The sequence below is a fragment of the Fopius arisanus genome, unplaced genomic scaffold (assembly GCF_000806365.1).
Source record: "Fopius arisanus strain USDA-PBARC FA_bdor unplaced genomic scaffold, ASM80636v1 scaffold00064, whole genome shotgun sequence".
Classification (NCBI taxonomy): Eukaryota; Metazoa; Arthropoda; class Insecta; order Hymenoptera; family Braconidae; genus Fopius; species Fopius arisanus.
Window position 1 is genome coordinate 475,883 of NW_011887803.1, and position 26,654 is coordinate 502,536.

Genomic DNA, 26,654 nt, shown 5'->3' on the forward strand with positions numbered 1-26,654 from the left:
GTAAAACCAATCGTTCGTGCCGTGAACTTGGTCAGAGAGAGAGAAAGAAAGAGAGTGAGAAAAAAAAAACCAATTGAATACAACTACGTCTGCGGGGCACACACGAGAGATCGGTATGAGTCACTCGACCGTCGGGTGACGAAGAGACACCGCTAGTTTGTTTAATTTAGTAAAAATATTTCTCTGCCTCTTCGTCATGAAAAAAATCTACAAAAAAAGCAATTAAGATTGAAAAAAAAAATTGCGTCTTTTATCGAGCCTCGATACTATTGCACGTAATACCGATCATTCCTGTCCTTCCATTCCGCAGTAATAAATAAATAATATCAATTATTAGATCAATTTATTTTAATGAACATTTTTTTTATTGTCATTTTTCTCATCACGATGTACCGAAAAGTAACTTTTCACTCACTTTCACCTCCCACACGCCAAAAATCACTTTTCCGCACTTGTTACGAAAAAAAAAAAATTTTATAACCGCAGATTTCTCTAATGACCTTTTTCTGAAGATAGAATTAGTGGCATTCAATGATCCACAGGTAATTGATTAATTATTATTACTGATGATAAATAAACAAGAAAAATCGTTATCATATCCGCCAACGGCGGAGTCATCGCGTCCCATGATGCCACTTCCGGTATTACTTAAACTCTGGCACCTCCAGTCGTTACGAATTTTCTCACTTTTTTTTTTCTTCTCTCGCGCGATAAAAAAACGAGTGAATCATCACTCGCGGGACTGAAGGAATTTATTCTCCGATCACAGCTGATTCGAGCGTCAGTCGGTCGATGCTAGTCGCCGGGATAACACGTACCTCCGATCGCATACCGGTATGAGGAAAAATATTAAATAACAGAGTAATTAAAAATATTTTTCAATTAAAAAATTGTCAAACAAAATTTTTCTTCCACTCATAACAACCGATTATTACAGATTAATCGATTTTTGTTTTTATCGCGGTGAAAGTGACGTGACTTCCTACCGGAAGTTGTGGAGATCCGGTGGAAGTGATTCGAATTATTGATTTATTTCTCATGCATGAGATCCGTGAATGATTGGTGAATTTTGGATTTTATTTTAGAAAGTTTACGGCAATTTTCACTCTTGTTTTTTGTGGAATTGAATGAATGAAGGAGATGGAGGGGGGCGTCCACGGGCGCCGGGTACATGGGCTCAGGCGGGAATTTTTTAAACCTGTAAGTTTTTTTTATTTCTTTGAAAATCAGAATCAAATGAAAATTTCCCCAGAATTCGTGTTAAATTTCCACCAGTCAAATTAAAAATCGAAAAATTCTCATGTAAGCCTTCGATTTTTTTTTTGTATTTACATGAAATTTTCACAGAAACACGGTAAAAATTACGTATGCACTTATTTCTTAGGAATTTTCATAATTTATTGCATTTCTCGCATCGATTCGACATCCGCAGATTTCCAAATTATTTATTGTTGCAATAATTTATATCTCTTCGATGTATCTCTCCCTTTTTTTCTCCCATCAATCTTTCATTCTGATTCGTACCATCCCCGTATTATCATCGGTTTTTTATATTTTTATGGTAAATGTAATTTGATTTTAAGTCATAAATAATAATAAATAATAATTTCTGTCGGTGAATTTTTTGTCGTGTGTCTCTGTTGTAAAAACGAACACCTTCGACTCATCTCTTCGTTCCCTTTCATTGCATACCAACCGAACAGCATTCCACATTGTCCGTTCCAAAGGCCAACGTCTTTCATTCTCAATTGAAACGAAAATCAAAGTGTTATAATAATTTTTCGCCATTTTCCCCGTCATGCTGTCATCGTTGCGTTTTAATCCTGGAATTTTCCGGTCGGCAAAATTCAATTCCAATTCCTCTCCAATTATATTTTACAGTAGTTTCGAAAGAAAGTTTATATTTTTGCAATGATAAAATATAAGACAAACAGTTTTAGGGAGTGGAATAATTTTTTTACATTAAAATGAAAATTATAATATTTTTATAATAATTATCATTGAATTTTAATGGTGGATTTTTAAAATAGAAAATTAATATTCAGCAATACGGAATACAATCTCATTTGTTTATACATAATTCAGTGCATTATCAAAAAATAAATGGATAAATCAATTGCAAAAATGTGCATTGAGAATTTTTTTCAAATTTTCAACAAAAAAGAAAAGGATTTCTAAAAAAAAAACACTATAATTTTCATCTATTTTATTATAAATCATAAAAATGAATTCTTCTATTTTTATTCATATTCCCAAATATTTATAAACAATATGACTAATTTTTAACAATGACTCATAAATAAAAAAAAAATGTAAAATTAATAAATTCGAGATGGAGTGATTATTTTCAAATTTCCGAGAGAAAAAAAAATCGCCGGCAGGAAAAATATTATTTACCGTAATAACGAGTACATCCCCCACTCCTTGCTCCGACTATTACCTAATATAAAGTTGCCAGTCTCACCGCCACGTGGAGTGCGGCGTGCGCATCGTCAGTGAAAAAATAAAAAAAAAAATAAAAAATCGCGAGTGAACACGCGCCCAGTGTTGTCAGTGCCGCCTTGGATGTCGGTTCGATTTTATCGTGTTATTGGCACACACACGCAACGAAATCCCCACGTTTTAACAGCGATAAGTGTGTCTAACCTCCGGGAGTGCAGATTTCCCTAATGGAGGTACTCGGTATGATAAAAAAAATTATATGACTGAGGACATGTCGCGGAAAGGGATTGGGGGAGAGCATCCGGAAGTGTGTCAAGGTCCTGGCTCTATGAAGGCATTCAACAGTGACAGTTGATTTATTTTTTTTATTATTTCTTTTTCAATTTTAAAATTGAGTTGAAGACAGCGGGTGGAGGGTCCAGAGACACCCCGGAAGGGATGGTAATGAGAATATATTTTAAAGAATTTTTCCCAATTGGAGTATGGGTATAAGTGAATAAATAAATCAAGTAACTCACTCAAACAAATTTTATTAAATATTCTTTATTAACTCGAGGGAGGCACGTCTTCACTTGACCGTTCTCCAGAGACTAAAAAATAAAATAAACTCTCGGGGAAACCAAAAACAGAAAGACGATTTTATGACTCAAAAGGAGTCCTTTGTTGAAATTTCAGTATATGTTTAGGATTAAACCGCTCTAGAGTGCGTAGTACAACCGATCGTAAATTAGTCCCTTAGCAGAGTTGTTTCCTTGAATGTTGTAGGTTGATGTCGAGTGATTTTTGGAGGACAATGAAAGAACTGTTCTCAAATATTCCGACATTCCTCAATATTTCTTCTATCTTCTATCTATTATCTATAGACAATAAAACGAAAATTATTTCCATAATGTTTTTTAATTCATTTTCATGTATGGAAATTAGGAATTTATTCTGGAGTTTCTCTAAAATTTTTGGGAATTATCAGCGAGGAGGGAGTGGGAGAGAAAATTACGGTTTTACCCCGGAAATTTTCTCGTTCTGACAAAACTTTCAGTCTGCTCCTGGGAATTATTCCCAAAATATTCAAACTTTACCACCTAAATATGGAATAAATTTAATTTAACGACTATTTCTTCATTTCGGAAACGGTTTATACCTTCGATCGTTTGAGTGACAAATAAAGGCCGCCGGTTCGGTTTGTGTGGGCAGCCACCCATGACGTAAAAAATAAAGTTGACACTTCTCGTTAATTTTACGATTTTTTTCCCAATTTTTATGGTCCGTCAGAGAAAGAGAGAGAGAGAGAGAGAGAGAGAGAGAGAGGCAGTGGAATCATAAATCGACAATGAGTCAATTGTCGACATTTCCATAAACATCTCGATAATGAGAAAGCCATGAAAAAATTATCAAATGAATTTTGTGCGGGAAATGCGATTCTGCGCGCAAATTTTATGCGCCGGTTTCCCCTAGGATCACACCCTCTCCGGGAATCCCCCATTTACAGCTGTTGTTTTACCTCAAATTCCAATAACGTTTTTTTAATTTTGTTTGTCTGTTATTAATTCCCAGAATGATCGACCGTGTCATAATTTATGCGACATTAAAACCTGCGTCGCGCGTAGTTTTCTCTCTCCGTTCCCTTTTAGTGATGAATGTCAATGAGAAAAAAAATTGTTCATGCGATTATGCTCTGGCAAATGATTTTTTATTTCAAGTGGGAGGGGGTGTGTGGGCGAGAGACAAGTCTGACCGCCTGTGACTCCATCCAATGAAACAGAAAAGTTGATTATATTATTTTTCGAAATTAATAATCATTTCGAAATTTACCAAGTCCGAAATTCCTGGATTTTTAAAGAATTTACAAAATAATTTATTCGATAATATATAACAATATATTGAATATATTTAATATATTATATAATATATCTTTATATTTATGTTCTTCAATTTCATGTATCATTTATGTTTTTTATTTGAAAAAAATTCAATTAACATTAAAATTAATAAATAAACAAATATTTCTGTATGCATGATTTATGGATATTACCCTGCGTCGGCAAATTATCCATCTTTTTTGTAGACGATGTAATCAAATTAATGAAGAGACAAAAAGGAAGAAAATAAATAATGAGAGTGATGTTTTACTGTTGCCTCGAGAGAGGGAGGCTATAAACTCGCCTTCAATTAATTAGAAAGCCTGATGATAACGAGACTGATGTGTATGATCAACTCATTTATTAATTAGCTGATACACTCGGGGATGTACTCATCGGTGATTGAGGTCAATCAAATTAATTTACTGATTTCAGATGTCGGAATTCCCCGCTGACACAGAGAACGGCGACATGCAGGCGGTGATGGAAAATTTTCAGAAAAAAAATAATTTGGTCAGCGGGAGGTCCCATCACCTCCCACAAGTCACGAGTTCTTCACAGGTAAATTTATTCATCTTTCCAATCTCGTAATGCTTGACAATATAAAAAAAAAATTCTGTTTTTAAATAATTTTTTATCGGAAAAACTTGGGAATGAATGAATTTTTCAGAAAGTTTTGACATCTTCAAATCTTTGATGAAAATAAATTCCTCAAAGAAAATTTCAAGGTTTAACCTATAAAATCCAGGACTACAACGTTTTGCCTGAAAATTCCCTAGAACCACACCCAAAAATTCCTAGCACTTTGACTTTCTTCTGAATATTTTTCGAAGAAATTAATAAAAAATATCATATTATTCAAAACCGAAAATTTTAATAGCTTTTTATAATAAAATCCCAAAACCATGAAAACCTTCAGCAAATGAAAAATATTATTACATTCCCCTTGAAATTCGCAACCATGAATTAATTCTAGAATTCTCACCCAAGAAATCACAAAAAAAATTCCACAAGCGTCGAAAACCTGTCGATTTCCACCGAGAAACACCAATTATCAATTAATCTCCTTATCTCTCCATAAATCACTCGAGAATCGTCATGAAGCTGTTATCACTCCACACTTGTTTCAATTCCCGAGAATTCCCTCCCGCGCCTTAACAAAAACAAGAAGACTATAAAGAGACCGAAAAAAATAATGAGAAACTTCAAGAATAAAATTTCCAAAAATACCCTAGTTCTCGTGAACTCTAAAGTATGACATAACAACCAAAAATAAACGTACGTCATCGTTTTGGGTTGAGTTTTGTCACCTGGATGACTTTCCGCCCGGGAATTCCTCGGATTCCATTAATTTTACTGGCCTACACGAAATTCCGATTATTCTCTTCATTAATTAAAACCGTAATTAACACCCGACATCATACCTCTCTTCAGTCATCCAATTACCTCGTCAATAAATAACTCTCAATAGAAAATATAAATCATATGTTGCTATAATTTTTCAGATGATTTTCGTTAATTTCCCTTAATCTCTCGATATATCGAGGGATTAAACAAAAAAAAAACATTCGTGTCAGAATTTTGATGACAGCATCCGAAAAATATTTTCTCCCAATTTCCCAGGGGTAAATGAATTTCAAACGAATTAATTTTTCGATTCTCAATTGACCTAGGTTTCCCAGGAAATGTTGATTAACTTCAGACATGGGGATTTCCTCTGAAAAATTCATTAAAATCCCGATGCCCTCTACCTTGAAGAGCCCTGGCTGCTCATCAACTCGCCTCACCCTCTGCCAAAATTCTCCCACCCAGTGATCCGAGTGACTCAGAGTTCCTCGACGATTTGGAAATAACCCAAAAATCAAATGAAATAAAAAAGAAACCATCATCCACTTTAACCACCTCAAACATCTAAATTCACTCTACCCAACTCTATTTTTCCCCCAGTTGCTGAATCAGAGTCAGAGTAGCAGCAGCACAAGTAGCACAACAACGAGCAGCAGAGTTGCTAAATCCTCCCAGAGGATTCTAACATCATCATCGTCGAGTGAAATGAAAGCAAGCTCCATGAAGAGTGACTTGACTGAATTAAAAAGAGGAATTTCCGAGATGAAGAATATTTCTACCAAGTTCTCGAGATTGAGAAATAGTATGGAGAATCTCGTTGACAGGTACAGTAATTGAAACGAACCAATAAATCCACTTTTAACCCATTTGTATTTTTTTTAAATAGAGGTTATTTTATTTTTCTTCGAAATTTTTGGCTTGACCGTGGCATTGGATGAATCAGGAAAATCATTGCAAAACAAATAAAAAATTATCCAATTCGCTCCACTAGATCCGGAGAAAATCCCAAATGAAGTTTTATAGATCATTGTTCGATCGCTAGATCACGTTTACATTTTCCGCTGTATCTCGGGTTCTATGGGAGCAAAACAAATGTTTTTTTTTTTGACATGTTGGAAATTTTTCCATTTATGGAATCCAAATGTTTTCGACCTCCCAAGTCCGTTCCATCCCACCGAATTGCCGATTTTTTACAAATTTGAGAACGTCAATTCATGTTTTGGATCATAAAGGCTAGATTTTATGTACACGAATGAGAAAAAAAATTATAACAACACGTTTAATGTATTCTACGGCATCAGGGAGGGGAGTGTCACCGAGGAAGACGACCTGTCAGAGCCCCTGGTGACATTTCCTGATCCAGACACACCTCCACCGGTCTCTGGACCTGGAACTCTGACAGTCGGTTCCCCAACACAACTAGGAACTCTAAATCCCCTCAACAATCTTCACAGCATCACACCGACAATAAATATGTCGACAATCGGTCTGACCGGTGGCCAAGAGACAATGAAATTCGAGCAGAAGAAGATGACGAGTGCCTCGAAGACCAAGGTGAGTTGACACCGAGGTGTGAAGACATCTTTCAGGGAAAAAATTCGGTCGAGTGACGAATGATTGGTATTTTTTACTCAGTCTCGGTCAAGGTCAAAATTAGCAGTCGCCATTGCTGCCAATATTTTGTTTATAATTACTTAATTCAACGTATAATTGCTCAATCAAATAATTTCCAGATTTTCCAAATCCGTAAAAAATTCCAGAATGATCGAGAAACGGATTTCGAGTTTCCATTCAGAAAAATCGATAGGACTTTAAAAATTGAAAATTGTTTTGACTTCAAGGTTGTGACTGATGGATTCAGTGCGGAGAAAGCAACAGCAAACAGCGCAGAGATGCGTGCACTGCAAGCCGGTGATGTATCGTATAAAGAGGAAAGTGCAGCGACCGCTGCACGAGCTCGGGTCGAGGTCGATGGAGTTTCGGCTGAGAAAAGCGTCGCCTCGGCAAGGGTAAGTTGAAACAGAATAAAATAATTCCCCACGGAATCACCGAAAAAGAAACCCCTCAGGGGGAAAAAATGCGGAAAACTGCGGCATTTTCCAAGAAAACACGCGAAATCAAGTGGAATAATCAATGACTCACGTCGCGGTTGCGAGGGGCAACAGATTCTCCCCGGTCGATGAAAATACCCCTAGGAAAAATAACGTAGAGCAGCCCCTAGAGCGCAGTCTAGCGTTTCGCTTCAATGGCGACAGTTCGACCCCGAAAATGGGCTCGAGGTTCACCCGAATACCCCGTGGATTATTACCGGATGTAACATCAAACTCTAAATCATCGAGATCATTGAGTCCGTGTGATCCTAGTAAAGCGGTTCGTAAATCCCCTGCATTTTTCATTTTTTACGTATCACTATTCCATCGACAGATGTTCCACGTTAAAAGATAAATATTGTAATACGTTAAATATTGTTGAAAAAATGTTTGTTATATAAAAAAACGAATATTTTATTAGCCAGTGGGTAGACAAAAAGATTGAATCAAAAACAGAGAGACGAAAAAACCGATTTCTCAAGAAATTCCACGGTCGAACGATGAGAAAAATCGTGAAAAAAAATCGGAAAGCAGAGGAAATAATGTAAAAAGTTATTTACCAACATAATGACGCCTCTTGATAAATATAACGACAACGAAGTGGAAGGGGTGCGTCCACTCATCATCCGATTCACATATCCAGTGCTGGCAGCAACCGACAAATCCTCGGCTCTCGTCCCCATCATTTCATTTAAATCGTTTTAAAATCACAAACATTGAGTCAGTAGCAATGAGTCCACCTTGGCCAGTGCACAAGCGTCTCCAGGCCGTTTTTCCCCACCCCAAGAGTCATCTGGTAATTCTCAACCGACAAAATCCCCATCGATTTTTTAATGAGAAATTGTGTAAAAATAGAAAAAAACAGCCGATCTGGAAATTCGAACTCGTGACGTACCTTCAATTCGAGATCATTCCCGTTTTTTTTCCCCGTTTTTTTTTGCCAGCACGTGCTTTTTTATTTACACTGTCATTAAATATATTCCATCGTTCACGTTAATCTTTATCTTTATCTTAATCTGTGACCTCAGTGTTTTTTGTGGCTGTATGAGGAATTAATTTTGATGGGGAAAGTGATAATTTTGATGGGCAAATAATTATCTGGCGAATTGCGTTTAATTAATTGCTCCATTTTCAGGAGCAAAGGAGTTTGAAGACGAATGATTTGTCTCATCAGGAGAGCAATAATGTCGCGGCGACCAGCATGAAACTACAAAGTGACTCTTTCAGTACAGAAAAGGTAATGATTTAAAAATATGTAAAATCGTCAGGAATGTAATAATAAAATTATCAACGACGTAGATTGTGACAGGAATGCGTTCTGTTTGAGTGGATGTATCTTATCTGCAGTTATATAAAACGATATGAGTATCTGGCAAATGATATTGGCCGCGAATGAAGCACTAAGTAATGCTAATTGGGTGATAATTCACTAGGCTTCATTCACACATTCGGGGAAGTGTAAAAAACGGGGAAATGGGTGGTTTACGTTTCGACCGATGATGCGATAATTCCCGGGAAATCCATGATTTCTGGCTGTTGTTCAACAATTCTGGGGCCAGTTACGCGTTGACTTCGCTCGAGGTAACGCCGATTCTTCAGTTCCTTCTGATTTTTATTTTCGTTTGTTTGGTGTTTTTTTTTTCTGTATTATTCGCGTCTGACGTTCCACGCGTCATTCCCGAGTCGCGAACCCTCGAATTGGATACGCGACGCGTGAGCTGACGATCAGTGGCTATTGATACACTGTGTGAAGAGGAAGTGAAACGGTAGAACATGAGAAAGTGGAGTTTGGACTCGACAATGGTAAATAGCTGAAAATCGATTTGGCCCCTCTTTGAATTTTCGCACTTTGAGTAGAGGATTATTATTCGCGATTGGATGTTTCCTCGGAAATTTTCAGGGCTTTCAAATAACACCAAATTTTTGAAGCTATGATTATTAGTTGTCGAAATATAGGTATTTGAAATTGGATGAAAAATTTGTAGCTTTTGTAATTCCTGGGAGAAGGTTCGAAAACTGCGGAAAATGGGAAGTTAGAATTTTTTCGCGAGACATCGTCGTCTGATTTGATTCCCAAATCCTTTACAAACATCACCTCAACCGATTCCCGATCTCGACCTTTCAGAAAGCGATGGCAGCGCAACAACAGCGCCAAACAGTCACTTCATCCGGCATCTACAATCATGAGAAGCACATGGCGTCGTCTTCGCAATCCTCGATAACAATCGCGAAAGGTGTCACTTCGAAATCATCGATGATAACCGCGGCAAATGCTGTAAATCAGCTTATGAACGGTAAGCGTCCGCAGGAGGAAGAGCTCCTGACGATGCCACTGGATGATTTGGACCACCTCTGTTCATCCTCAAAGCAGTCGGACGTAGACCGTGCCCGGGCCAAATACTCAGGTTTCCTCGACCACTTCGTGGACCGCCTGAAGTCTCTCGAGAATTCCACATCACCGACCGCACCACTCCTCCTAAATCGCGTCAACGATATAATCCGAAAGGCTTGGGCTGTCCCGACACACGGCCACGACCTGGGCTACACTCTCTGTAACACCCTCCGCACGCGCGGTCTCCTGGACCTCCTGGTAACCAACTGCATGGCAACGGACCAGGAGCTGCAATTCTCGTCGGCGCGCTTGCTCGAGCAATGCCTGACAACAGAGAATCGCGCTCACGTGGTGGACCACGGTCTGGAGAAAGTTGTGAATGGTGCATGTGTTTGTATAAAAAATACAAACTCCGTGGACCATTCGCGCGTGGGTACCGGTATCCTTGAGCATCTGTTCAAACACTCCGAAGTCACCTGCAGCGATGTCATCCGCCTCGGTGGTCTCGATTCCGTTCTTTTCGAGTGCCGGAAGAATGACGTCGAAACGCTTCGTCATGTTGCTGGTGCCCTGGCTAATCTGTCGTTGTACGGTGGTGCCGATAACCAGGAGCAAATGATCAAAAGGAAAGTGCCGGTCTGGTTATTTCCCCTGGCCTTTCACAACGACGACAACATCAAGTACTACGCTTGCCTCGCCATCTCCGTTCTGGTCGCAAACAAAGAGATTGAGGCAGCTGTCGAAAAGAGTGGAACTCTCAATCTCGTCGAGCCCTTCGTCACATCTCACAATCCCTATGAATTTGCAAAGTCAAATCTTGCGCATGCTCATGGACAATCGAAAAATTGGTTGGAGCGTCTGGTACCGGTTTTATCATCGAAACGGGAGGAGGCACGTGCCCTCGCTGCGTTTCACTTCTGTATGGAGGCGGGTATAAAGCAACAGCAGGGAAACGAAGAGATATTCAAAGAAATTGGGGCAATTGAGCCCCTGAAGAAGGTAGCAAGCTGTCCAAATGCCGTTGCGTCGAAGTACGCTGCCCAAGCTTTGAGGCTGATTGGTGAGGAGATACCGCACAAGTTGAGCCAGCAAGTGCCCCTGTGGAGTACCGAGGACGTCAGGGAGTGGGTGAAACAGATCGGCTTCACCGAGTATGCGGACAACTTCGTGGAGAGTCGGGTTGATGGAGATCTCCTTCTTCAGCTCACCGAGGAGAATCTTAAGGAGGACATCGGTTTGACCAATGGCATAAGGCGGAGGAGATTCACCCGGGAGCTTCAGAATCTCAAACGAATGGCCGATTACAGCAGTCGTGACAATGGCGATCTCAATTCACTTCTTCAGTGTGTCGGGAATGAGTTCTCGATTTACACCTACGGCATGCTCAATGCTGGTGTTGACAGAGAGAATATCAGGAATATCAGTGAGGATCAGCTGCTCACTGAGTGCGGCATCACCAACAGTATTCATAGACTTAGGATCATGGACGCTATCAAGAATAGCCAGCAGAATCAACTAAATTCGTGTGAGAATCAGAGTCCCGACAAGAGTCTGGATGTATTTGTCAGTTATCGACGGAGTAATGGATCTCAATTGGCTAGCCTGCTCAAGGTTCATCTCCAGTTGAGGGGATTCTCCGTTTTTATTGATGTGGAGAGGCTCGAGGCCGGCAAGTTTGATAATAATTTGTTGCAGAGTATTAGACAGGCCAAACACTTTCTACTCGTCTTGACGCCCAAAGCGTTGGACAGGTGTAGTCAAGATAACGAGTGCAAGGATTGGGTACACAGGGAAATTGTCGCGGCACTCCAGTCTCAATGCAATATCATTCCGATTATCGATAACTTCCAATGGCCTGAGCCCGAGGAGCTTCCGGAGGACATGAGGCAGGTCTGTCATTTCAATGGAGTACGATGGATTCATGATTATCAGGATGCGTGCGTGGACAAATTGGAAAGGTTCGTTAATCCAAAAATTTTAATTAACTAGTTGTTAGCGTCTAGGGAATTTTATGTTCTTATTGGATGTATGGGGGTTTTTAATCAGGTTTATGCGAGGGGAACTCCCAGCAGGTACGTCCATGGCCGGTGTACCTAGGGGAATGGTATCCAAGGATGTGACAACTCCTAGCACTCCAGGTAGTGCCAACATGAGACATCCACCTAGTTACCAGAGAATGCACAGCAATGAGAGCCGCGGCAGTGACAAGGACTCATCGGGTGGTAGAGATTGACTAGAAGGCCCCCCCACAGCTATTCCAAACAGGTGAGATCTTTTTCTTCATCGCTCGAATTGATTCATTTTTCATCGCCATCGAAATTCGATAATGAGTTTATATGATAACGAGAATTTGAGTTTTCCTGCCGGAGAGAAAAAATCCGGGGTATCAAATGAAATCATTAGCGTCCGCCCTAACCTCTTCGGAGAATTGACCATAAAAATAATGGTGAAAATATTTTAATTTCATGCAGCACGGGTCAGGAAGACTGAAGCTTCAGCAATCATTTGAAAAAATATTGAATAATAGGTCAGTCAGTTGTGACAACTGTCAATGTGTTCCTTAGCATGATCTGTAGCCCATCGTCCCCTCCAACTGTGGATATAATTCCCTAGAGGGAACAATGTTCGATTTTTTGGGTTTTTTTTTATAGACTGAGGAAGACTTCGAGTCCTGGCTGGCTGATGAGCATCCCGCCAACGTCTCCACGTCTCAAGTTCGTCCACACACATCCTGGAAGGGGTCCAATTCCCCAGAGACCACCCAGGCATCCAACCACGCCCACGAACCGATCAAAATCCCTAGAACTCTTGGACGAACCAGAGAACCTCGAGAAGATCCAGAGGATCTTCACTTCAAGACCTCCACCACTTCCCAGACCTCGCTCCAGGAGTCTAGATGGCCTCCTCGACGATGATCTTCATGAAAAACTCCCAGAAGGTTTGAAAAAATCGGACAATTCCTCAAACGGGAAAAAAATACACAATTCGAATGAAAATTTATTAGATACTCGCCGAATATCCCCGAGTCGGGAAAAAAATCTCCAGGATATCCTCAGAAGGGAAAATTCCCTAGAGAAAATAAAAAATTCAGAAAAAAAACGAAATTCCAGCATTTCTGGAAAAATAGAAATCGAGGAAAATTCTGATAAGAAAAGTGATTCGGAGGAGATGCCTGGGGATATTCTCGGGAGCGAAATTTCTGTAGAAAAAAATTCTGGAGTGGTTGAGCGGACCAGGGAGGGAAAGGGGGAAAAATTGTATCCATTGCCAGTGCCAAGACTGAAAGCTCGACAAATTCGTAGCGAGACAGCTAAAATAGCACAAGAGGAGCATATGAGAATTTCATCCTCCGACGATGATGATACCATTGACTGCTGTGATAAAAATAATGAAAAAATTGATGAGAGATATCCAAATAATTTGGAAATCGATGGAAATTCGGATAAAAAAATATTAGCCAAGGCTAAAAGCTGTGGGGATGGGCTCGACGAGAATGAGTCATTATCTTCTTTCAATGCTAGTGTCAATTCGCTGCACGTTGACAATGAGCAAAGACGCAAACGTAATTTTATGAATAAATGTGTTAGTAAAATGAGATCACTCATTAAAAAATAATGAGTTTAGGATTAATAATTTAATTGGGAAATTTGACGAGGGGTTGATGAACAATTCCGAATTCAGTCGTACTTTTTCATTCTGGTGACTGACAAATTCTTGTATTTTAATTTTTTATTGCAACAAATTAAATCTATTTTTTTTTTGTTAATTTTTAGTTACAAAATTGGAAAATATTTTAGATCACAATAAAAACCCGAGGTATTGTGGAATTTCACCAGAGTATTCTTAGGGATTTTTTTTTGCTGGAGGACGTGCATGGGAATTTTCTCTAGACGAAATTCCCTGGGATTTTTTTAATTACTCCGTTGAATGTTTTGTTAGTGTTATTTTTACATGTTGAGTATTAATGTGTGGATATGAATTTTGAAAGGTAAGGGTTATCGAAAAAATGTATGAAAAATGTAAAAAAATATGAAATGTTGAAAAAACCCCTCGTGATAAAAATGGCAGCCAGACTATGTAACAATTGTGCCTGAATCGTGTCTTAAATTAAAATATTACTTGTTCATTTCATACTATTATGTCGCAATTTTATATTTTATTTTTATGACAATCTAAATAACATGAGGTGCTTTTTATTTATATATAATTGTAAACAGATATTTTTCCCCTACTACTGGGAATGTATTATAGCCATTGTCATAATCGTAAATTAATTTTCAAGAATCCGACTCTTTCGGTATAAATAGAACCCGAAATTTGGTTTATTATTGAAGTGATCGATTCGTTAAATCCCATTTATGAAAATTTACTATGCAATTCTAATTGATTAATTGACCACACAAAAAGAGTAATATTTCACATTAGACTTATGATTACCCCGTTAAATTGTACATTTTAATCAACGATTGTAATTAGTCCTTACGTTTATCTCGTACTTCGTCAGAGACTTGTTCTTTTTTTGTCGATTGAATTTTTATTATCGATTGATTTTTATTTTTACCAAAGTTGATGAGAAAATAAAGAAAAAGTTAGTTAATAAAATTGTACTGATTCATTTCCGTTCACAATTCTAGCTCCTGAATATCCACCGATTCATCTATCGAATTTAAATTAAAAAGATCAAATTTCGTTGAATATATAATAATATATACTGCAAATGATTTAAAATAAAAAATAAAATATGTAAAATATATTGAATACGAAAAATATATTTTTCGTTATTATTGAAAATTTTATTTATCGAATAATTTTTTTTTTATTTTGCATTTTGCATGCCTCGAAATTTCGCGATTCGGACAGTTAAATAATTTTCGAAATCCGACGATTTGAATCAAAGATAGGGGATTTCCCGCCGCGAGGAATGGCTACATGAAAACCGCATGGCAGAACTGAACAAATCGTTTCCTAGAAATCCGCTCACTCCCGGTGTCCATCAGTAAATATGGCGGATGCCGAGGTGAGTACTCACGTGGAATAGCTTAAATTTCAAAATAAAATTCGTGCATAAATAAAATAAATTGAAAATTCATTCCACCTGCAGCTGTCAAGAGCCCTCAGGGATTTACCGAATCGTGTGCAAACGTCGAGTAAAAAGGAGAGACAGGAAATCATCCAGAATGTCATCAGTGTGTTGTCAAACCCAGGTATGTCTACAAAACGTGAAATAAAAAGCTTTAAAAAATCTGGGAGTGTTTATCACACATGACAAATGGAATTCCAGCAACTAGAATAGACTCCCTATTTTTTTTTTCACAACCCCGAGTGATTCACTGCTGGCAGGGATTTTTAATTTTTAATTTTCTCCTTTAAGGACTCAATGAGAAAATTGTCAGTGGAATATGCAAGGTTGTATCGATCACTCTTCATCGATATAAGGACACAGCCTCACAGTCTTATGTCAGGAAGTTGATTGTGGAGTTATTGAAGCATCAGCCTGATGCCACTATCAAGGGGATGACTGGGGTGATAATGGAGCAAGCGATCTGGCACCAGAATATCGTACCAACGTGAGTGTTTTCAATTTTTTTTTCTGTGGATTCGAGGGTGGAGTGGTTTTGGGAAGTTTCAAGCGTTTTTTATTGCTTGATGTGAAGAACAATCTAAAAAGTTTCCCTCGTTGAAAAGTTTTAAATTCCATTAAAAAAAAAATGCTGGTTCAGACATTTTTTTTGTTTCACGTTTGACGAAAAACGATTCTCTCAAAATTTATCTTTTCCCCTTCAATGAATTAATATTTTCAATGACACGAAAAACCGAAGTAACAAAATTTAATGCGCATTTGATTTTTAAACGTGCACATCAAATTCGTTCACAAAAGTTAATCCTTACATACCGATACAACAATGACTGCCATCATTTCCATCTTCCCACTCCCTCGAGAAGACATTAAAACAGATGACTAAATGAATTGAATTCTAATTAACATCGACACACCAAAAAAAAATGAAAAAAAAAATGCCGCCAATCTATTCCATCATACCACTTCACCGCCACTGCAATTCTAAAAAATAATTTCTATCATCATCATCCCGGTGAACGTGAAACTTTATCTTTCAGCTGTAATACATCGTTGACAGCGTACCAAGCCCTAAAATGGTCCGCGCTGACCCTATCCGCCCTCTCGAAAACGTCTACCTACGCGACTTCCCCTGACCTCCCAAAACTGGTAGAATCCCAGGCACTCCTCTCAGCTGCCTCATTAGCCTGTGCCCCTCGCCCTCTCCCTCCAAAAATAACAACCCTCCTGACCCATGTCTGGTCCACCCTGACTCGTGCGCAGCTACAAACCTTCACCGAAACCTTAATAAACCTTCCGCCCTCACCAGGTCAAATAGTCCTAGCAAGTTTTCTCACGAGCCATTTAATAACCTCTGACAACACCTCGCTCGCGGATACTCTGAAGCCCCCGATAATAGCGACGTTAATAAAAACGACAATAAGCAGTAAAACGAAACCTGACCCTCATTTACTATCATCCGTTTCGCCCTTTCTAAAACGCTTGACGCCCGACGACTTCAAGTCGCAGATCCTCCCAGCCCTTCAGAAAGCAATGCTCCGCAATCCAGAAATAATAATCGAGTCCGTCGGTCAAATTCTATCGCATCTCTCGTTGGACCTTTCGCCATACGCCCTGGATCTCTCGAAGTACCTCTTTGCGAACCTCCATTCAAAAGAGAATTCGGTTCGCTCCGAGGCAGTCCGCGCTTGCAAAGAACTCTCTTTGAAATGCTCGGACCCGAAGAGCCTGGAGTCCCTGCTCTCTTCCCTTTTCGCAATTTTCCACGGTTCGGAGGGCAAACTGACCCTCGCCGATCACAAGATTTCAGTGCTGGAAGGCGCAGGCAACCTAAGCTACAATTCCGCGAGTGCCAGCGCCGCGGAACACCTTGCCGAATCCGCCATGAAGCATTTCATCGAAGTTCTGGACACTGAAGTCCATGAAAAAACCTCAATTCACGCACTGGAGATGCTCGGTCTCTGGTGCACGAAATTCACAGCGGAACCTCCGGGGATCCTCCTCGAGGCCTTCAAGAAGGGCGTCAATGCAAAGTCGGTGACGCCTGGAACAAGAACCGCGTATTTCAAGATTTTGTTCCATCTGCCAATCGTTGGGACATCTTCGACAATCACTCCGATCTTATCACAAGCGATTACGCGTGCTGTCCAACAGGCGGCGCAACCGTCCGCCGTCACCGAGGGCCTGATTGCGTCTCACCTTTTGCTGAAGCTTGTTATCGCGGGACAAGTGGAGACCGACAAACAGAGCGTCCTCTGGTCGTCGATCGATGACCAGATCTTCTTCTCGGACAAATACCTGGCGTCTCTCAGCGATGAGGAGACCGTCTATCATCTGATGCAATTTTGCATGCTTCTGATAACTGAATATTCAGATAAATTGAACGGAAAATCATTGAGCGCCGTTTATCACGCCGTAATCATCTGCCTCGTCTCCCCTAGCTCGACAACGCGCAAGAAGTGTGCGTCATTGATGACGAATCTATTCAAGAAACTGAGCACCTACGAACCGGCGCTCAATCTCATCAAAGAGTTTAACAGGTACGCAAGTCTCGAGAAAGAATGCAAAGAAGACAATGCAGCCAATGAAGCGAATGGACGTGCTCTCGCCGATGGTCTTCTTGCTATCTGCTCCGCAACATTCCTCTACGAATCTTCAGCCCTCAAACTCGTTGGAGACGCACTCATCCCCGCACATCATCCAATTATTCTAAAATCCGTACCAAATCTGTGGACGAAGATCTGTAAGCATCATAAGCTGACACCGGAAGGCTTCTTCAGCAGCTACGGAAATGAGATTCAACGGAATTTCATCGATAACTATGAGCCAACGCCATCGTACGAGAATTCTCTATCCACTATCGTAAAACATTCTGAGAAGATTGTCCCGGCGTTGGTTAAACGAGTAACCAAAGACCTTGACGATCCAGAAATCACGAAAGTCACGAAAGACGAGTACTTCACGTACCTCACGCCAGAGGGAGAGCTCTACGACAAGTCCGTACTACCGGGAACCGATGAGAACGACATTCTCAACTCCATGAACATGAAGCGCGAGTCAAAAGTCTATTCTTTTAAGGAGCAGCAGGAGGAGCTCCAACTACGTCGCGAGTTATACGAGAAGCGTAAACGCGAAGGAAAAATAAAAGAGCAAAAACTTACTCCGAAGCAGGAGGAAGCGATCAAAGCGCAGGTAGCGCGTGAAAATGCTATCAGAAGAAGACTGAAAGATCTCAACGACAAAATCACGACGGCAGTGTCAATGGTGACGGCTGGAGTTGATGGTAATTCCTTTGCGATGTGTCTGCATTTCCGGGATCTTTTGCCGAGTATTCTAAGGAATTTGGTTAGCCCCCTCGCCGCACCAATAGTCACTAAACTGTATCTGGATCTCAGTCAAACTCTTCAAGTCGATGATCAGGGCTTGATAAAACTGGTCGGACACGTTACCTTAAGACAACTGAACCCCCAGTGTGATCTGGATCCGGCGTGGGAGGAGGAGGATTTGGAGAAGGCCATCAAAAGAACTCTGAACTGTCTCCACAGCACCACTGTCAAAGAGAAGAAGCTACTGAATGCCCCCGCTTTTTGTTACGTCTTTTCTTTCATCTCACGAACACTCACAACCTCGCATGATGAGGGAATTCTCACACAGGGGCTGCAAATCATTCAGGAACATGCTAAGCAACGAGCTGATTTCGATGATGGAAGGGATCCGAAGCATCCGCGACTGCTTCCTAGACGACAGATGCTGGATCTTCTGATCGAACTGATGAGCAACACTTCTGGACGAGTTCAATTTCACGCTTTCCTCGATGTCGCTCACTCGGGGAGCGGCGAAGTAGGTGAAAATGGGAAACAGACGGCTTTAGCTCAGGCCAACGAGATCGATTCACTTATCAGTGCATTGGAGAATCCAGCGGCATCTGTCCGTGATGCGGCTTTACGAGCCCTCATGATCGTCAAGAAGAGTTTTCCCACGGAAAAGACTGATTATGATCAGCTGCTGCGACTTACACGATGGCTATGGATCTCCAAGTTCGATGTCTGCGATGAGAACAAAGTCCTTGCGAATGATATTTGGGTGACCGTGGGTTTCTCATCATCAAATGGTGAGATTCTATGTGAAGAACTGATTCAAGACGTTGCGCATCCAGTTGAGCCTATCCAGCAAGCAGTGGCTCATGCCCTAGCGAATCTTCTGGAGTCAAATCCTCATCTCCTTCCGGCTATTCTGGATAGCCTATTGAAGCTGTATCAGGAGAAGCTAGCGATGATTCCACCGAAGTTGAATGACTTCGGCCGAGTGGTTGAACAACCCGTGGACATCTGGGGCCCTCGAAGAGGTGTGGCTTTAGCTCTGGCCCAGCTGGCGCCATTGCTAACTCCAGAAACAATTAATCCACTCATCCAGTTCTTCGTGTCAACGGGGTTGGGAGATAGAAACTCGTCAGTCCGTCAGGAAATGCTGACAGCAGCACTGGCAGCTGTGGATCTTCACGGAAAAGCAAACATAACCTCACTTCTGCCTGTCTTCGAGGACTTTATGGATAAGGCACCGAAAATCGGAAGTTTTGACTCAATAAAGCAATCCGTTGTCATTCTCATGGGATCTCTCGCTCGTCATCTTGACAAAGATGATACCAGGATCAAGCCTATCGTGGTGCGTCTCATTTCAGCCTTGGCCACTCCGTCCCAACAAGTCCAGGAAGCTGTAGCTAACTGTCTTCCACATCTGGTGCCCTCCATCAAAGATGAGGCTCCCAAAATTGTTGATAAACTCATGGATCAGCTCTTGAAATCCGATAAATACGGAGAACGGAAGGGTGCGGCTTACGGACTTGCGGGCATCATCAAGGGAATGGGAATTCTTGCTTTAAAACAACTGGACATCATGACAACACTGACCAACGCCATTCAAGATAAGAAGAACTACAGACACAGAGAGGGCGCTCTATTTGCATTTGAAATGCTGTGCACCATGTTGGGGAGGCTTTTTGAACCATACATCGTTCACGTTCTACCGCATCTGCTACTCTGCTTCGGTGATTCATCCCAATACGTTCGAGCCGCAACTGACGACACGGCAAGGGTAGTCATGTCGAAGCTGTCGGCCCACGGAGTGAAGCTGGTGTTACCCTCTCTGCTGGCCGCCCTTGAGGAGGACTCCTGGAGAACAAAGACAGGATCTGTTGAACTCCTTGGGGCTATGGCATACTGCGCACCAAAGCAACTGAGCAGCTGTCTCCCCAGCATCGTTCCCAAGCTAATTGAAGTTCTCTCCGACTCTCATACAAAGGTCCAGGAGGCGGGGGCTGAGGCCCTTAAGGTCATTGGCTCCGTTATTAGAAATCCAGAAATCCAAGCGATCGTTCCGGTTCTGCTGAAAGCACTTCAGGATCCCTCTCGCAAGACTGCCACCTGCTTACAAACTCTTTTGGACACACAGTTTGTCCACTTCATTGACGCACCATCACTAGCCTTGATCATGCCGGTTGTCCAGCGTGCTTTTATGGATAGATCCACGGAGACAAGAAAAATGGCGGCGCAGATCATCGGTAACATGTACTCGTTGACAGACCAGAAGGATCTAACGCCGTATTTACCGACGATTATCCCCGGATTGAAAATGAGTCTGTTGGATCCTGTGCCAGAGGTCAGAAGCGTCTCCGCGAGAGCGTTAGGCGCCATGGTTCGGGGAATGGGTGAATCAAGCTTTGAAGATCTTCTCCCATGGTTGATGCAGACGCTGACATCGGAGACCAGCTCGGTGGACAGATCTGGCGCGGCCCAGGGGCTGTCTGAGGTCGTTAGGGGACTCGGTGTAGAGAAGCTGCATAAGCTTATGCCTGAGATCATCAGCACAGCTGAAAGAACGGATATCGCACCTCACGTCAAGGACGGCTACATCATGATGTTCATCTACATGCCAAGTGCATTCACATCAGAGTTCACACCGTACATCGGACAGATAATTAATCCTATCCTGAAGGCATTGGCAGATGAGAATGAATATGTTCGGGAAACGGCACTGAGGGCAGGACAAAGAATCGTCACGCTGTACGCGGATTCTGCAATTATGTTGTTATTGCCGGAGCTGGAGAAGGGTCTGTTCGACGACAATTGGAGGATTCGATATTCATCAGTGCAGCTGTTGGGAGACCTGCTGTACAGGATCTCTGGTGTATCCGGAAAAATGTCAACGGAGACAGCTAGTGAGGACGATAATTTCGGGACAGAGCAATCACATTTAGCGATTATCAAGGCTCTTGGTGCAGAGAGAAGAAATCGAGTTCTTGCTGGGCTCTACATGGGACGATCTGATGTCGCCCTGATGGTGAGACAAGCTGCCCTACACGTGTGGAAGGTCGTCGTCACAAACACCCCGAGAACGCTTCGAGAGATTCTTCCCACGCTGTTTAGTCTTCTGTTGGGTTGCCTCGCCTCGACCAGCTATGACAAGCGACAGGTGGCAGCAAGGACCCTCGGAGACCTAGTGAGAAAACTTGGGGAGAGAGTGCTACCCGAGATCATTCCCATCCTTGAGCGAGGACTCCAGAGTGATCAAGCCGATCAACGCCAGGGCGTCTGCATCGGCCTCTCCGAAATTATGGCAAGCACAAGCAAGGATATGGTTCTTACGTTCGTCAACAGCTTGGTGCCGACCGTAAGAAAAGCCCTCTGTGATCCACTACCTGAAGTCAGACAAGCTGCAGCCAAAACCTTCGACAGTCTTCATTCCACCGTTGGTGTGCGTGCTCTAGATGACATCCTGCCCACTATGCTGCAACAGTTGAACTCTAAAGACCCAGCGATCGCGGAAAATACATTAGATGGACTCAGACAAGTCATGGCAATTAAATCGCGAGTTGTTCTGCCATACCTTGTGCCACAGCTGACATCACCACCGGTGAATACAAAGGCTCTTTCTATTCTCGCTAGTGTGGCTGGCGAGGCTCTCACTCGTTTCCTTCACAAAATCCTTCCAGCCTTGCTCACAGCCCTCTCCACCTCTCAAGGGACTCCTTCCGAGCTCCAGGAGCTAGAATATTGCCAGACCGTGGTGCTCTCCATCACCGATGAGGCTGGTGTCCGTACGGTAATGGATCAACTGATGGAAGCCACCAAATCCGAGGATGTATCTCGTCGTCGAGGAGCTGCGACGCTTCTCTGCGCCTTCTGTCGAGACTCCCGCGCTGATTACTCACAATATGTTCCGCAGCTGTTGAGGGGGCTCATTCATCTCTTCACGGACGATGACAAGGAGGTCCTTCAGAAGAGCTGGGAGGCATTGTCGGCGGTCACGAAGACTCTGGAGTCAGACCAACAGATTGCCCATTTAGGGGATATTAGACAGGCGGTTCGTTTCGCTGTTTCCGATCTCAAGGGGCAGGAGCTACTACCAGGATTCTGTCTGCCGAAGGGTATCACACCAATTCTCCCCATCTTCAGGGAAGCCATCTTGAACGGTCTGCCGGAAGCGAAGGAAGCGGCAGCCCAAGGACTTGGAGAAGTAATAAAGCTCACGAGTGCAACTGCCCTTCAACCATCTGTCGTTCACATCACAGGACCCCTCATCCGAATTCTCGGGGACCGATTCAACTGGTCCGTCAAGGCTGCTGTTCTCGAGACCCTTGCTATATTACTCGGCAAGGTTGGAGTTATGTTGAAGCAGTTCCTTCCTCAGCTTCAGACAACCTTCCTGAAGGCACTCAATGACAATAATCGACAGGTCAGACTGAAAGCTGCTTTTGCATTGAGCAATCTCATTGTCATACACACGAGGGTCGATCCTCTGTTCGCTGAACTCCATACCGGAATCAAGAGCACTGATGATCCGGGAGTTCGGGAGACCATGCTGCAGGCGTTAAGAGGAGTGTTGACACCGGCTGGGGATAAAATGACGGAGACCATGAGAAAACAGGTGTTCCTCACGCTTAGTGGAATGCTCGGTCATTCAGAGGATACCACCAGGAGTGCTGTGGCTGGATGCTATGGAGCTCTGATCAGGTGAGTGGGGATTTCCTTTCGTTCAGCAAAATTGTCTCAAAAAATATTTCAAATGGAATGGCAAATGATGTTGCATCTTTTCGTGGGCCAACATATGATTGATTTAATCTATTTAAAAATCTAGAACTATATTCACTTTCTCTGAAAGTTGAAATCATGCCTTTGACCATTTCAAGGATAGAAATCAATCGTCAAACCTTCCTCTAGGTCAAAATCACAAATTTGACTTTCACACGCTGTTTGTTTTGTTTTCGCTGTTCTCGTCGTCAGGTGGTTGAGCCCCGATCAATTGAATTCAGCATTTACTAGCAATCTCTTGTCAGCCGACGTTAATTGCGACTGGACATTGCGACACGGAAGGACAGCGGCCCTTTTCGTTGCCCTCAAAGAAGCTCCCCAGGTAGTCTACACACCCAAGGAGCAGGAGAGGGTGTGCAAATTGATTTTAGGATGTCTGGCTGCTGATAAGGTTCAGATCGTGATGAATGGCATTCGCGCCTGCGGCTATCTCTTTCAGCACCTCATGATCGAGGGTGAAACCATTCCCCAGGGTGTTCTCGGGCCCTTCGTCAGGTGCATGAATAACAACAGCAATGAGGTCAAACAGCTCATGGCTAGGGTTTGCATACATCTCGCAAGAAATGTTCCCAGTGATAAAATGTCGTTGGAACTCATGAAGGCTATTTTACCCATGCTGGTGAATGGAACGAAGGAAAAAAATGGTTATGTCAAGGCTAATAGTGAATTAGCCCTCATCGCGGTACTCAGGCTCAAGCAAGGGGAAGAGGATCATCAGGTGATTCATTGAAATCAAATATATATCAATTAATGATGAATTATTCATTTCTAAAATTTGCCGTTTTACTCTTGTCTCTTAGATCAAATGGAGTAATCTATTGAATTGATGATGATTGATTAATTAATAATTGATTGGGATTTTTTTTTCTTCTTTGCAGCGTTATATGGCCCTACTGGACGCAGGTGCGAGAGAATCATTGGCAGATGTTGTGAGCAAAGTCCTCAGAAAAGTTTTATCCCAACCCGAGGGAAAGATCGAGGAATTGGATGATACATTACTCACCTGAGAGATAATAACAAACTCGAGGCTCAAGAGACCGAAAAAAACACGATTAAAATATAAATGCCGTGCAGTAATTGTTCAAGTCATAAGATTGTTGATAATTCCATTGGAATTGCTCAATTATCCAATTATCAAAATTAATCGTACTAAATTTATTCCAAAGAGAGTCATAGAGAGGATAAATATTCATTGTTTATACTTTTCCATTAATTGTTCAATGAATTATCTAGGGAATTATTTAATTAATGAGAGTAGAAGATTGGAAAAGTGGAAAGGTAAGGAAATTTTAAATTTTTTTTTGTTGCACTTGTGACATTCGTTTGATCAATTAATTATATTAATTGATTGGGTTGATTTTCTCAGTTGATTTGTTAATTTTCTAGATCAGTTTTCATGTTGATAGGTCGTTTAATATTTTTTTTTCCATTCATTAATTGAGTAATTAGGATTTTTGCACTTTTTATAAAGCAATTTTTTCATTTTGTACATTAAAAAATTAATGGAAAAGGTGACAAATCATGGGTTTTCGGGGATAATTACAGATGAGCCTCGGGGGTGAGTGAAAATCATTCTCATTAATATTCAACACTTTTTTTAATATTTGTAAAACGGTACTACGTCACTGTAATTCATGTGTAATTGAATATTTGTGAATTAGTTGAAGTATTAATGAGAGATAAACCATTTGTTATACTTTGTGAGAGTGGAAAATTGATTGAGAGTCATATTATACATAATAGGATAATGTCAGATACTGTTGGTCATTATTTCCCCCTCCAAAAATCGCAGTTTCATAATTTCCGATAAAATCGAAGAAATCATCATCGAGAGCAGAATCCAGATCGATATAATGTATTTTTTGTGGAGAGAATTAACTGTAATTTCCGTAATATTGTTTTTTTACTATTATTTTATTTTTTGTTCTTTAAAAAAAAGAAAAAATGGATAATTATTTTTTTGATACATTCCAAGAGAGGAGAAATATGTATAAACGAGTAAAAAACATCCGTTGCCTTCCATATTGTTCAAATACACGTGTAAAATGTTTAGAGGGTGTTTGAAAAATCCCAACAACGAGTGAATCCTAAACATATAAAAAATAAATACAGATAAGAATTTTTTTATGTGACTGCGGTGGTCCTCTCGAGGGCGTCTGACACCAGCTGACACGTGTAGAAGTACTAAACAAGTCCAAATGTCGGGAACGACAAATAAACGAAACCGAGTAAATGGTCTGGGCCATGGATGGCCCAAGGGCCACTTAAAGTCCCACCCAAAGGTACTCCAGAGTTTTTGAATAAATACGAAAAACAGGGAATTAACCCCCTGTGAGCCCATTGAAATCCCATTGTCGATGGGATTATGGTATCGTTTACAGTTAATCCGTGAGGCGGTAAGACCCAAGAGGCCCGGATAATGTCCACTTAAGCTGTGGAATACCGCAGGGTAAAACACTGGGGCCTAATGAATTTCGTAATTGTTGATCATGTGTAAACATCTCAGCTCTCGTTATCGAGATCTTCAGGTGGGGTAATCCCAAAAAGGGTATAATCTCACGGAAAACTCACCGGAAGTCGCGCATTCCACCACCGCGCATGGAGGGAATATCACCATCCAATTCAAACATGCGTGAATTATTTAAAAACCCCTGAACCTTAATTAATATTTTTATTTGTAAAAACATGAGTAAAAAAATCATTTATTAACAATTATTTCTCCAAATGTTTTTAATAATATACATGATTCTCTCTATTCCGTAAAAAACGGTGAAATATTCCGCAGGGGACTGGTGCTGGGGAAAAAATGTCACGAGTTGAGAATTTCCGGGTGTCTACAAAAAAGGTCTGCTGACATTTCGGGTAAGACCACTCGTTAACGAGATAATTACGAAAGAGCTGAGAATGCCACGCGATTTTGCTGCAAGAATATATATTTTCAGCGCACGCAAGAATCATTCATCGACAAATTGTTATTTTAAACTCTCGTAATTTATCGTTATTTAATTTAATAATTTATTTTCTTGTAATTTAATTAACAACACTATGATTCAGAAGATCAATTTATTATTGTCATGATTGCTATTATTTTATTATTATTATTATTGTTGTTGTTTTTTTTTGTTGTTTTTTTTGTTGTTATTATTTTTGGAAAATTAATTTTCTAAATGTTCGATATAAACCGATAACCGAAAAAATAGAAAAATTGCAGTTTGCAACCGGAAATAAATATTTCCAGTTCTCCAAGGGTTTCATCTCACTAATTCGACCAATGAGGGAATGTGGGTGGTGCCAGTGTCTCGGCCAATCCCCACGAGGTATTTTAAACTACCGGGGAAAGATCCTTGCGGCTTCCGACGACTTTGAACTCATTGAGAGCACCGACATCGGAGACTAGTAGCTCATCCTCATTTTCACGTTTTT

General features: G+C 41.2%; 2 protein-coding genes across 6 annotated transcripts in view; both read left to right on the forward strand.

The window, feature by feature from the left end:
- Sarm (sterile alpha and armadillo motif) overlaps positions 1–13,095 on the forward strand; it is a 30,641-nt gene extending 17,546 nt beyond the window's left edge. For 2 of the 5 annotated variants that reach the window (XM_011309054.1, XM_011309055.1), the window contains exons 2-9: positions 4,734–4,859; positions 6,246–6,469; positions 6,947–7,199; positions 7,487–7,654; positions 8,871–8,972; positions 9,861–12,025; positions 12,114–12,332; positions 12,719–13,095. In XM_011309054.1, the coding sequence (XP_011307356.1) occupies positions 4,734–4,859; positions 6,246–6,469; positions 6,947–7,199; positions 7,487–7,654; positions 8,871–8,972; positions 9,861–12,025; positions 12,114–12,300 (3,225 nt within the window). In that variant the 3' untranslated portion in view covers positions 12,301–12,332; positions 12,719–13,095. Of the gene's footprint in view, positions 1–804; positions 1,201–2,566; positions 2,884–4,733; positions 4,860–6,245; positions 6,470–6,946; positions 7,200–7,486; positions 7,655–8,870; positions 8,973–9,860; positions 12,026–12,113; positions 12,333–12,538; positions 12,595–12,718 lie in introns of those variants that run through there. The other 3 variants (XR_892398.1, XM_011309056.1, XM_011309057.1) reach the window with 3 other exon arrangements.
- A 1,960-nt stretch (positions 13,096–15,055) lies between these two features.
- On the forward strand, positions 15,056–24,242 carry LOC105269070 (translational activator GCN1). Its single transcript, XM_011309059.1, has 6 exons — positions 15,056–15,084; positions 15,169–15,271; positions 15,439–15,634; positions 16,185–23,153; positions 23,424–23,949; positions 24,110–24,242. Exons 1-6 carry the CDS (start codon positions 15,070–15,072, stop codon positions 24,236–24,238), a joined length of 7,938 nt encoding a protein of 2,645 aa, XP_011307361.1. The 5' UTR covers positions 15,056–15,069; the 3' UTR covers positions 24,239–24,242.
- Positions 24,243–26,654: the final 2,412 nt, after the last annotated feature.

Coding starts and splice junctions, on each gene's coding strand:
- LOC105269070 (XM_011309059.1), top strand. Junction 15,272..15,438: donor CAGTGTGTTGTCAAACCCAG/GTATGTCTACAA, acceptor TTCTCCTTTAAG/GACTCAATGAGAAAATTGTC. Junction 15,635..16,184: donor CACCAGAATATCGTACCAAC/GTGAGTGTTTTC, acceptor TTTATCTTTCAG/CTGTAATACATCGTTGACAG.